The 12,900-nt window shown below is 45.7% G+C and overlaps 1 protein-coding gene across 1 annotated transcript in view; it reads right to left on the reverse strand.

Annotated features, from left to right (window-relative positions):
* Window positions 1-539: 539 nt before the first annotated feature.
* The window catches only part of evplb (envoplakin b), a gene marked incomplete at its 5' end in the record, with an annotated part of 17,713 nt that continues 5,352 nt past the window's right edge, over window positions 540-12,900 (reverse strand). Inside the window, 16 exons of the mRNA XM_080010050.1 lie at window positions 540-4,298; window positions 4,464-4,556; window positions 4,634-4,738; window positions 4,839-4,922; window positions 5,028-5,178; window positions 5,283-5,476; window positions 5,914-6,052; window positions 6,171-6,349; window positions 6,886-7,058; window positions 7,996-8,093; window positions 8,719-8,873; window positions 9,282-9,428; window positions 10,252-10,362; window positions 10,665-10,760; window positions 11,461-11,568; window positions 12,215-12,376. Coding sequence (XP_079866176.1) covers window positions 822-4,298; window positions 4,464-4,556; window positions 4,634-4,738; window positions 4,839-4,922; window positions 5,028-5,178; window positions 5,283-5,476; window positions 5,914-6,052; window positions 6,171-6,349; window positions 6,886-7,058; window positions 7,996-8,093; window positions 8,719-8,873; window positions 9,282-9,428; window positions 10,252-10,362; window positions 10,665-10,760; window positions 11,461-11,568; window positions 12,215-12,376 — 5,472 coding nt within the window. The 3' untranslated portion in view covers window positions 540-821. The remainder of the gene's footprint in view (window positions 4,299-4,463; window positions 4,557-4,633; window positions 4,739-4,838; window positions 4,923-5,027; window positions 5,179-5,282; window positions 5,477-5,913; window positions 6,053-6,170; window positions 6,350-6,885; window positions 7,059-7,995; window positions 8,094-8,718; window positions 8,874-9,281; window positions 9,429-10,251; window positions 10,363-10,664; window positions 10,761-11,460; window positions 11,569-12,214; window positions 12,377-12,900) is intronic.

Here is a 12,900-nt window from a genome sequence, read left to right on the forward strand (position 1 = left end):
CCCGCTTTGAACTGCCTTCTATAGCTTTTTATCATTTCAGATTTTGTTTCATAGTGCACATATCAGAGGAGAGTCGCAACCCACAGAGTGGGTTGTCTCGTAATCTGAAGGTTGCCGGTTCAATCCCCGGCTCCTCCTGCGTGCTGAAATGTCCTTGAGCAAGACACTCAACCCCCAATTGCTCCTGGTGGCTGCATCCATCAGTGTATGGATAATTGTGAGTTGCTTTGGACAAAAGCATCTGCTAAATGATAATGTATGTTTCTACTTGACATGGAAATATTGCATTGTGTATCCACATTTAAAGTTCTGCTAAGATCAGATTGACTTTGATGAGGGGGCAACGTCTGTCTCTTCTTTTTCAGTTGCTAGGTAGGTTAGGTAATCAAAAGGTTAAAAGTTTCAAATGTCTTCCATACCAAGACTACAATGTAGATTCACATTATGGGTAACTCTGTAGAAGACACTACATTGCTGTCATTTATGTATAAATCAATAGACTAGATCATACAAACACAACAAACACAAATGTAGGCCTTGTACGGTTTAATAAGTGCTTATAAAATGGTGTACATGTTGGATTCAGAGAAGGAATTGTGAAAAAATTTCAACAAAATATAAATGTTTCCGTCACATGATTACACCAGCAACTGAGGTACCAGAAACGCATACAGTTTAACCAAAAAGAAACAAAGATGACACCAAAAGTACTTTTAAACCTTAAAGGTAAGGAAAGTATAGAATTTCTCTAAATATATTTGTAATAACTTTGGCATTACAAAGTTGGTTAAATAAATCTAGCGCAAGTCTGCCACACATGCCTAGACCTTGCTGTGGGAGGTGCTGAAATTGTAGTTTGAGTATGACGGCGCATTCGCGGCATCGGTAGAGACGGCAGGGAGCAGAAGGAGCCCCGTGGTCTTGTCCTTCCTACAGCGGTCCATTGCCTCTTTGTATGAAATCCTTTCCTGGGTGATGGGGTCCACCAGATCTTTTTTATAGGTGGACTCGTCTTCCAGGTCTTTGGCCACAGTGCTGTCAATCACTTTGGTGGCCAGAGCTTCTTGGACAGTCAGGCGGCCTGTTTTGGTTGGGTCTACCAGCCCTCCAGTCAGGTGCTGTGCCTCCATGTACCTCATGGCACTATCGTTGGGTATCCAGCCTCTCTCTGCTGCCAGGCCTGCCGGGAGACGTTCCTTAGTCACGGGGTCCTCCACACCGGTGAAGGCCTTCTGGGCACTCAGAAGCTGTTTCATGTGACCTGAGTCAATGAGCCCGATCTGAGCTGCTTTGTGAACCGAAAGCTTGTCCTTCTTGGTGAGATCAACGATGCCACCGGTGGCCGCCTGCGCTTCTAGGAGTCTGAGACCTGTGTCCACATCAATGAGTTTGCGGGTCATCGCGCTTCTCACTGACATGCGACTTTCAGTTGTAGTGTCAAAAATACCTGAAATTGCATACAACTCGTCTCCTGATGTCGTCAAGTTTGACATACTGCTGCTGTTTTGGGTGCTTAAGTTTGTGTAAGAGGACCGGAGTGGAGCTGGCATTGAGCTCACAGGAGAGATGGGGATCTTTTGGATTGGTGAGATTGAAGGAAGGATTGGCTTTTTTATTTCGCCAGCGACGAGGAGGGCGAATTCCGAAATGGGCATTTTACCTTCCTCGTACTGCTTCATGTGAAGCTGTGTCAAGCGACCATCCTTCAGGGCCTGATCGATGGAGAACTGCTTTCCACTCTTACGATCCTGCAAGATCGAGGTCTCTCCATCTGGACCCATTGAGGTAATCTGCTCCCAGTCACACTCCAATTTCTGTAGGTGAATGTACTGGTTTCGATCAATTAGGCCCTGCAGGTAGGCATCATAAGGAGACATGTCTTTACCGGTCTCCGGATCCAAGATGGTGATCTTGGTGGAGAGGTTAGTCTCCCTGGTGTGCGTCTCAGAGTGGTCCTCTTTCTTCAAGGTGTCCTGTAGCTCGAGTATGAGGGTGTCTTTTTGATGTATCTGGTCTTTTTCATCCAGGATGTTTTTCTCCAAGCGCTGTATGTCAGACTGCACCTTGAGGCTCCTCTGACGGTTCAGCTGGTTCCTCTCGCTCATAAGCTTGGACTGCTGGTGGAAGGTGATGCTGATGTTCTGTCTCTCGGATTCTAATGTCCTGAGCTCTTGGAGGAGGTTCTCTTTCTCTTTCTGGAGAGCTTCTCGGTTGAGGGTGAGCGCGGTCTCCTCCTGAGAGGTCATCGACATGGATGTCTGAACTCTGATTGTTTTAGTGTTCAGGCTCTCAATGTTGTCTTCCTGATCCCGTCTCAGATTCCTCTCCTGCATCACTCGCTCTCTCAGATTGTCCCTCTCTGCCTCTACCGCAGAGTCTTTCTCCACACGCACAACCTCCTTGTAAACAACCTTTTCGATGGACTTCTCCTTGTGCAGGATTTCCAACCTCACTGTCAGGTTACGGATCTCCCTTTCTAGACGACTGATGTTGTTGCTTTCCGTCTCCATGTTGGCACGCAAGTCGCCGGTGAGTTTCTCAAGCTTGGGGTCCCGCTCCACTTTGAGGACCTCCTCGATGATAATTTTCTCCTCAATGGGCGGCGGAGAATTTTCTAGCTCAAAGATGCGAGATCTAATCTGCCTCAATTCCATCTCCACTTTAATTTTCTTCTGACGGTCGTCCGTCTGCGCCAGAAGCTTCTCTTTCTCCTCAACCAAACACCGAAGCTGCTTGACCTCCAGTTCCAGCTTCCTGCAGCCTTTGACCTCTTCGTCCCAGGATTTGTTCAACTTCTCATGCTCAATGATCTGCTTTGGGTCTTTCTCGAGACGTAGCATTTCCTGCATCACGATCTTCTCTTCCGGCTTTTGCCGCTCGAGGACAATGTATTTGTTCTGCAGATCAAAAAGAGCTTCTTCGACGCCGCGCCGTTGCTGGATCTCTTGCCTCAGGTTTCTCTTGAGCCTGTCAGCCTCCTTCTCCTGCAGCGGGTCATTCTCATATTTGATCACCTCTTTGTTGACCAGTTTTGTTTCCACCTTGGATTTTTCGGCCTTCACCTCATCCCTCTCTTTGCGCAACCGCAGCAGCAACTCTCGGGTGGTGTCGTTGTTGACCTGCAGGCGTGACACCTGGTTGTTCAGCCTCTGCATTTCCCTAATGACCTCTGGGCTTTTCTCCTCTTTGATCAACTCTTGAGTTACCTCCTTGTACTCCACTTTGGGCTTCTGGGAGCGAATGACGTTCACGTCTGCCATCACAATTTTGGTTTCATTCTCCAGGTCCGTACGGGTCCGAGCGCACTCTTGCAGCTCTTTCCTCAGCTTTATCAGCAACACCTCTGTCTCGGGGTCAACTCTGTAGATCTCATTGACGATCTCCTTGACCTCCACTTTCGGTCTGATCTTCTCAACTTCGCCGTAACGAAGTTGAAGGGTGGTTATGTTCTTCATCATAATGGCATTCTCATCTTTCTCTTCCTCCAGTGAGAGTTTGAGTTTCCTTGACTCTTCAACTATGTCTGGATCCTGCTCTACCCTTTTCACCACCTTGGTGACAATTTTGGGCTGAATGGTTGGAATGACCCTCTCCAATGTGTTTATTCTGCTCCTTGTGCTAAAGATGTTGTCATTGATGCACTGGCACCTGCCTTCTTCCTCTGCGATATCATTCTGGAAGGTGAGGACGGATTTCAGCATCTGTGGATCCTTCTCGAGCCTCACCACCTCCTTTTTCACCACTGTTTCCTTGATTTTAGGTTTCTGTTGTGCTAAGACGGTGATCTCAGTTTTCATGTGGACTCTTTCAGTGTCTCTTGTTTGGAGGTCCAGCCTCATTCTACGCATCTCATCTCTAATCCTGGTGGCCTCCTTGTCGAGCTGAGGGTCCCTCTCGTACTCAGTCAGAACTTTGGTCACTAGTTTTGGCTCAATCCTGGCCATCTCTGTTTCCAGTTTGACAATTTTCTGTTTGAAGATTTCGATCTCACTGCTGGTGCCCGACTTTTTTGTGCTTTCAGCTTGGATCTTGTTCTTCAACGACTGTAGCTCAGCCTCCAGTTTGGGGTCCCGGTAGTAGTGCAACACTTCCTTCTCCTCCAACCTTTCCACACCTCTCCTACTCTTTAGAGATACGAACCTCTTTCTATATATTTCCAGGTCATTCTCCGCTTGGGAGCGCCTGGAGACCTCCTCATTGAGTTCCTTCTTAAGTCCATCAGTCTCCACAAGATTCTTCTGTTGGCTCTGTAGCTGCCGCTGCTGTTTGACCACCACCTGGTTCACTTTCTCTTCATTCTGCACAGAATCCAAATGAAGGAACAGAGAAAAGAAGACAATAGTCGATAACCTATTCTGGTAAAGCAAACAATTTGGAGCTTTGGCTATACCTAAAAAGTAGTTTACAGTAAGGAGCAAAGACTAATAGATGAAGATATATCAATTGCATGGTATTGATCGTACCTTGGCCATAATATCCTGAGCAATTCCCATCTGGTTGAGGAGCTGGTCATTCTCTGCAGACACCTCGGAGTAAAGTTTCAAGAGGTCTCTCTCCTGAAATTGCAGGACATAGGACACATCAGCAGAGAGAAAAATGTATGAACACATCATTGAAGCTGACTATTTCTTACCTTTTTCTGCACGGCATCAGCCATGGTGTAGCGTTTCTTGGGTTCTGATTCATCATCGTCATCTTCCAAAGTGGCCCGGTACTTGTTTGACTTGGTGTCATACTCCTAAAGCAGATTAAAAAAAAAAACACATGAAGGAATATTCAATGACAGGTACCATTTAGGTGAGAATACATTTGTTTTCGGGCATAATTTCAGAGCTCACATTCAAGACGTTCTGCAAATCACGGGAAAGATCCTTGACTCGATGCAAATCATCGGATTTTCTCCTGACGTCCTCCATGACTCTCTAAGTAGAAATAAAAAGAAGAGTTCAGTTACTCACCCAACCAGTATCACGTCAGTGACAACAAACTGTTCAAACTGTCAAGGGGGGAGAAATGCTTCCATTCACCTTCTGAGAGTTCATCTTGGAGGTGACCTGAGCGGCGCCGTCGGTGGGTTTGATGTTATTATTCGGCAGGTTCACCAAAAAGAATTCCAACGACTGAACTGCGTTCTGGAATTCTTGGTTCTTGTTGTTTGCCTCTTGGATCAGAGAAGCCCTAAAACACAGGGTCAGTACCCATGGTCGTGAATTGATCTCGTGTGAATAAACGTTATTTTCCGAGGCGAAACAGCACCGACCTGAAAGCACGTCTGCACATACCTCTCCTGCAGTTGGTTGTTGACGTTAGTGTAACGGTTCCTCAGTTGTTTCACCTCTGTCTGCTGGTGCCGGATGTCGGGGCAGTACTGATTGAAGCTTTTCTGCAGGGATCTGCCGGCCTGCTCGGTCAGCTCGAACTCCCTGCCCAGCTTGAAGATCTCGTCCTGCTCCGCCGCGACATTCTTACGCATGGCCTTTTGAATGAACATAGGTATTCGGGACAAGGTCGAGAGATTGATGAAGGGAGAGGAAATGAGGTGGATCAACGCATGGTCAGGTAAATACATAAGAAGAAGAAGACGGGGAGGAAGGAAGAGGAGGACACAAGGCAATCAAAGTCAAATGTAAAAGCACTGAATACCGAATACAAACAACGAAAGAGGATCAAAAAAATAAAGGAATAAGATGAAACTCAACTCAACACGACAGGGGTAAACAGTAATAGTAAATAGGTTGCAATAGTACAAGGTAGTAAGACGTTTTCATCACGTAAAAATTAACTTTTCGGGGGGAAAAAAATCCCATATGATTGCAAATCCCGTACTCATCCCATGCATCCGTTTCATGGCTTTAAATGGCTGCGGAAAAAACAATGACCGGTAGCAACCAACGGTTTTTCGGGATGGATCACCTGGAGCTGTTGGCTTCGTGTCTGGAGCGCAGAAGGCGTGTCAGGAATGGCGCCGTCGTCAGCGAGCTTCTGCTCGAACCCAGAGACGATTCCCTCCACGTTCTGGATGTGCTTCTCCAGGAACAGGCTGGCGGTAGCTCTGTTGAAAGAAAACATTTTCAATATAGTCAGATCTCCACAAATACAACTGAAATGAACCCAAGTAAACTTCGACTGAAATAGTCAGTGGGGGAAACATTTTTTTTGGAGCTTCTTACTTTTTGTCATAGAGGTCTGCCAGGGTGTTGATGTCCTCAAACCCGTTGCTGGCGGCGCTGAGCTTGAGCGGCAGGGTCGAGGCCGTGGGCCCCAGAGGCTTCCGGGAAATGACGGGTTCAATCTCTCTCTGGACCGCCCACTTCTCAGCCTCCAGCTTCCGGATTGCTGAGGTCGTTTTCTGCGGGATGGAGCGCAGAACGCACGTCAAGGCAGAATCAGTACGGACAAGCTCTCTCCCGGAAGCGGAACCTCTACAGGAACCCGTTTGAGACGGATAAAAGTGTAGCAGTGTTTTTTCATGTTTAAATTACATTCAGTATTTCACTTTCATAGCCAGCCCTAAACCCCCCGCGCCTTCACTCAGTTCAACTACTACCATTGTTCAGTGAAACAACAGTTAGAACCCAGTCAAAGCTTATCAGTCATCACGTATTGTACCAAAAAGAAGAGCAAAAGACGATCTTCTCCATTGAAAAGCTTGAAACACCTCTATCGAAATATTGAAAATAAATCATATTTAATTGGTTAAACACCATAATGTTGAGGGCAGCATTTCTGTATCAGAAGACAAAAGGGGAGCTGGATATATGGGTCAGCTGACACGACACGGCTTGCTTGTTTTCAATTTTGTTCTTTTAAATACACCGTTTTCTCCTTTTAACTGATGTATGTAATCCCGTATTTCTGTCGTTTAAACGGTGTTGCCGTCTGCACCTGGTGCTCCGCCAGCCTGCCGGCCAGGTCCTTGGTGCGGTCTTTTCGGTCCAGCGGGGTCCTCAGGCGGCGCACGATGTCTCGCTCGCTCTCGTCGAGGCGGTCCCTGATCACGTCCAGCTGCCTAGCCAGCTCGGCTGCCCTGGGGTCCTCCGGAGCGCTCTCCACAGCGACTGGGATGAGAAGCAGTTCAGCCCCATTTCACAGAACTCAGGGGTTATATCAGAACAGCATTTCTACAACAGTTATAGTGCCCTCTAGGTGTGAAAGTGCCTGATAATGTCAGAGAAGACATCATGTCGCCGTCCCATTGAGGCCACCAGGTCGCCGTCACGCTTGCCCCTGGTAGTACCAAAGTGTCTCCCTCGGTCATCCGATTGAAAACGGAAAAATGGACGGACGGAAAAATCAACGCTAAAATAACCCATTTCTAAAATAAAAACACACTGTTTTGGCGCAGCGATCACGAGTGCCCCCACCGCTGGCGCGCCGCGGGCACAGCGGTTACCGTCAGAGAGGGTTGCAATCGGGGTGCCGCCCTGCGGGGCTGTTTTAGATCGGGGGCCATTCATAAAACATTCGGGGCGGGTTCTAAAATCGAGAGACGTTATAAGAAATCCGGCGCTCCGGATTACATTTCACTGCATATATGTATGGAAGTATGTATATGTATGTGACAAATAAAAATCTTGAATCTTGAAATAGAACCATTGCTGAGAAGTGCTTGCAGTTATATATCTTCATTATTGTAGCTGATTTTACAATATAACTATTTAATCTTGTAATTCACAGTTAACAGGAAAACCAGTATATTTCGACGCCTGAAGTGAAAGCACCTTCAGCCTGATGCTTCACTAGAGCACACATTGTACAGAGCCTCCATTGTACGGCGCTTCCATTTTCTAGGAGGCTCCTAGTATGACAATGGTGTTATTTAATACGGCAGCGCTTGATGAACGAGTATTATTTGGTACTTTTTAGACACTTTACACCAGTTCCAGCAGTCCTTGTAACATATGTCTTAACCTGTGTGGAAATATCTTTTGCTGCTGCAAAAAAATAAAATAGAAAAGGGAAGGGAAGGAGCTGGAGAGTGGACAATCTCCTCACCTGCTTTTTGGGGGCGAATCACTTCCACGGTGGGAGTCCTCGCCGAGGCAATGAGGGCGGAGCGACGCCTCTTCAGGTCCGACAGCTCGCGCTCCAGACTGAAACACGCAAAAAAAAAAAAAACACATTGTCGCCGCTCAATGTTGTGAAACCGCCTTCCTCTGCAGGTCACATCTTCTAGAAAGCTGTTGCTGGAACGTAATGCCTGTTTTCATCAAATTCCTCTTTTATGTCATCTACCATTTTATTTCTCCTGAATGTAACTTTTTTTTGGACTGGTCGCTCAATCTCTTATCATTTGCGATAATAAGCTGTATAATATACCACATTCAGTAAATACTGAAAGCTCATTCTTGCGTTATTTGTAGTGTGTGTGTGTGTGTGTGTGTGTGTGTTCGCGTGTGTGTGTTTGCATGTGTGTTTGCGTGTGTGTGTGTATGTGTGTGTGTGTGTATGTGTGTGTGTGTGTGTGTGTGTATGTATGAGTATGTGCCTTGACGGTTGTGTGTGCCTATGTGCGTGTGTGCGTGCGTGTGCGCGCGCACGTGCGTGTGTGTGTGTGTGTGTGTGCGCGCGAGTGCATGCGTGTGTGTGTGTGTGTGTGTGTGTGTGTGTGTGCGTGCGCGCGCGCGTGTGTGTGTGTGTGTGTGTGTGTGTGTGTGCGCGCGCGCGCGCGCGCGCGTGTGTGCGTGCGTGCTTGCGTGTGAGTGTGTAGGTGCGCACCTGGCCACTCTCTCCAGGGCCTCGGTGTCGGGCGGGGGGATCATGAAACAGGCCCCCGGCAGAGTCTTGGTGGCCCCTGCGCTGTTCTCCAGCTCCCAGCTCCCCGGGTCGCCGTTGGACCGGAGCAGCAGCTTCTCTCCTCGACTCACCACGTCCTGGCGCCCACACGGAGCATTGAACACACAAAGAGTTAAAAAGCCCCTCTGGGATGTAGCCATTTCAGAGTTGCTTATTGCAAATGTATTTTCTCTGTATTTTAATCTTTTCTCAAAACTTGCGACACAATTTGCACAAAACAAAATTCAAGTAAAAGAATGGAAAAGGTTGTTTTTTTTATTATTACCAATGCAGAATGAGTCACATGTGATCACTTCCTATGATAATATGCGAGCAATGAGTAAGTGAGTGAGTGAGTGAGTGAGTGAGTGAGTGAGTGAGTGAGTGAGAGTATGTGTGCTCCCCCTGGTCCAGTGAATGACTCACTGAATGACTGAGTGACAAAATGACTGAATGTGGGCTACCTTTTGGACCAGTGAGTGAGTGAGTGAGTGAGTGAGTCCCACCTCCTGGTCCACCCAGTCGCAGAGGGACAGGGCGGTGGTGGTGGAGTTGGGCTTGACCCTGCGGAGCTTCAGAGGAGCCACCAAGTGGCTCAGCACAGCCAGCGCCGCCACGCGCTGCTCGTTCCGCTCCACCGCCGGACCGTCGCCCTGCGGACACCGCGTTCCCAGTCCCCAGTTATAATATTTGAACATTTGAACATTTAACATTCCACAGGCACCCGGATGTTAAAGGTAAACGATGAGGAACGTGGTGCCTCCAAACTTTTTCCCATTTAAACAAAACTATTTTAATATAGCATATAATGTTGTTAAAAAATATCAATGCTTAATAGTAAATAGTATTGTAAATAATAGCAAAATCTTGTGTATTTAAGTATTATTTGAGTCCACCATTTTTCAAGTATCTGTACTTACTTATCGTCAGTATAGTAAATTCCGGTGTCTGACCAATTTTTATTCTAATATATTTCAAAACAAATATCTACATTTCTAACGAAGTTCATTTCGTTCCTTTTGAAAAACAATTATAAATTGAAAATCTGTATCTTGATTTTGCAAAAAAGAGCAGCTGGATCTCTCAAACTGCTGATTTGGGATTGCTCGTGAATTAGGTCCATATCCTTGGAAATACCTTGACTGTTTTATATTTCATACTGCTTTTATTGGCAGTACTTTAAGTATATTTAACACTAGAAACGTGAGTCGAAATCTCAATGTGGTACGTTCACATTTACTAGAGTGGAAAAGTATGTGATGCTGATGGTTGGGGCGCTATGACCTAACACACGTTGGTTGGAAAAAAACACACCGTGTGAAATACAAAACCGAAAATGCAGATTGATTTTTTTCCAGTTTTCAGTCACACTCAATTCCGTTCCCGCTGTTGGAGAAGTGTGTGTGAACGCTCTCCAGGGCGTTGACCCGTTGACGAGTATTATGAAGTACAGAGTGTGGCGAGTCTGCGTCTCACCTCCAGCGCCAGCAGCACCTCGGGGTTGCTCTTATTGGACAGGAACTGAGGATCCAGGGTGGCGTTGAGTCTCTTCAGGGAGTCGGACATGGTGTCGGCATCGTGCTGGAACTGCATGGGAGGATCGGAGGAGATTAGGGAAGCTGAGCAATCATCTCAGTGTCTCAATAAGATAATTGCTGATATTAAATAAGCGTGTTCTAACTGTTGTTATGATCAAATGCTATTGGCGGTGTGGCAGACCCACGGGTGTCGAGGGATGTAAATGCATTGTTACGTGCATTTATTAACATCTACATCCTACATGTTGGCCAAAAAAATCACACCAAATGTTACAACTGATTTATTATGAAGATCGACTTTTTATTTAATTTTTTCAGTTTCCGGTGAGAGAGACCTGCTCTGTCCTCTACCTTCATGTATTCCTCGATGTTGTCCAGGTGATTGTCCTGTGCGATGCACAGGTTGAGGAAGCTCTGCCACTCGTCCTGGACGGTGTCCCGGTGGAACTGCAAAACAAACCCAAAAGTAAATACACGTCAGATAGAAACAGGAAGCACGGGACACTGGTTTGTCTGTTGATTTATTATATACAGAGTATCTATCACCTTGTTAATGTTTCCTTCACTATGTCAGAATGCTAACTCGTCAGGGACTTTGACTGGGCCCTTTAAAAAACACAATTTTTCAATTACTTGATAAGATTAGGGTTGATTACGCTGCAGGCTTTCACATTTCAAAATATTGCGCTCTGCTTTGAATGAAGAGTAACATACAAATAGAAAATTAAAATGAGAAAGCCTGTAGATTTGTTACTGTTTACTAAAAAAAAGTGCTGTATGAAAAATAATTGAAGTTAAGATATTGTTTTATTGATACTCAGGGGGGGGGTTGGGGAATAAATAAATAAATAAAAATCAATAAATAAATAGATAGATAGATAGATAGATAGATAGATAGATAGATAGATAGATAGATAGATAGATAGATAGATAGATAGATAGATAGATAGATAGATAAATAGGTAGTTAGATACATACATACATACATACATACATACATACATACATACATACATACATACATACATACATACATATAATAATAATAATAATAATAATAATAATAATAATAATAATAATAATAATTATTATCATTATTATTATTATTATTATTATTATTATTATTATTATTATCATTATTACGTACCTTGATGGTCGGGCTGCCAGGGTGCTTGATCTCAAGGAGTCGATCTCCCTGCACCTTTAACTTGTTGGTCTCACTTTCATGGGAGAGAAGTCCGCTGTTTTTGAATTTCTGTGTGGGAACGACACCATCAGCGTGAATTCCACATTTCTTTGAAGATAATAGCACAAGATAATAATAAGTGGGTTTTTTTTAACACAAATATTTAAACACAACTTTGGGGTGGGGTCAGGTCTAAAGCCGGCTTTACACCGAATACAACAAACGACATTAACAACCGGAAGTCCAACGCAGCGCGCTGTGACGTGCTGCGGTGACAAATTTACGAGTTTCGGGTCAACGCTACGAACGGGTCGGCCGTCAAGGTGTTTGGAACTGGGCTTAAATACAAAGTAAATAAGTCACGTATATAAAATAATGACGTTATTAACGTCGGGTGTCTCCATATTCACAATTAATAAACCTATTGTTATATAAGTGAATTGTGTGTATTATAAAAAAAGATATTGCACTTTGCAACCGCTATATAAAGGGAGTTTTAAACCCTCATTCACAGTAAATGTCCAGCTGAGCGAACTACTCGCCGTCGTACTAGATAAGAACGAGCTCTCCCATTTTCCCTGAGGTGTTTTGCGAGACGCAGTTCATCCGGCGGCCGCTAGGGGGAGCAGGCGCCGAGTGTCGGATGCGTTTTCGGATTAGGTGTGAAGCCCGCTACAAGGCCCGGTCGGGGCGGGGGGGGGGGCGCGCCTCGCACCTCGTACTCCATGCGCACGCCGACAGGGTCGGCCATGAGGTCGCTCCAGTCGCGCTGCAGGATCCGCTGCTGCTGCTCGGACAGGTAGAGCAGCTCCTTGTTGCAGCTCTGCATGTAGTCGTACAGAGAGGACAGGCAGGAGCGACGCCACTCGGAGCTTTCCTGAAAAATAAACACACCCACCCACGCACGCACACACACGCACACGCACACACACACACACACACACACAGGGCCACGAGCACGCAGGTGAGAGAGCTTCCAAAAACGAAAGAAAAACATGCAATGGCCCAGGACACGTAGGCAGAACAACAAGCGCACATAAGATGTTTGCGTTCCTCTTCCATCACGGTTTTGTTTCGGCCTTTTTATGACCCTGAATCCGTCGAAGAGAAACCTCAAACTATTGTGAGGATCATTTCGACAATTATCGGGGAATCGCTCGGAAGCACGGTAGTACGAGACTTCATTTGTTCCATGATTTGAGACCAATAATTCAAGAGAAATAACGATTGAAAATTGTTCGCTGAAGAGCGACGGTACTACTTCAAGGTCTAAACTGATGACCCAAAACTGAGATTAGGTTTAATATTGAATCGTTTTTATGAAATACAATTTGCTTGTTGGCTTACTGTTTGATGGCCTTCTATTAACGTAAAGTACTTTGAGTTGCTATGCAAATAAAG

This window comes from Zeus faber (genome assembly GCF_960531495.2).
Source record: "Zeus faber genome assembly, chromosome: 11".
NCBI classification, from domain to species: domain Eukaryota; kingdom Metazoa; phylum Chordata; class Actinopteri; order Zeiformes; family Zeidae; genus Zeus; species Zeus faber.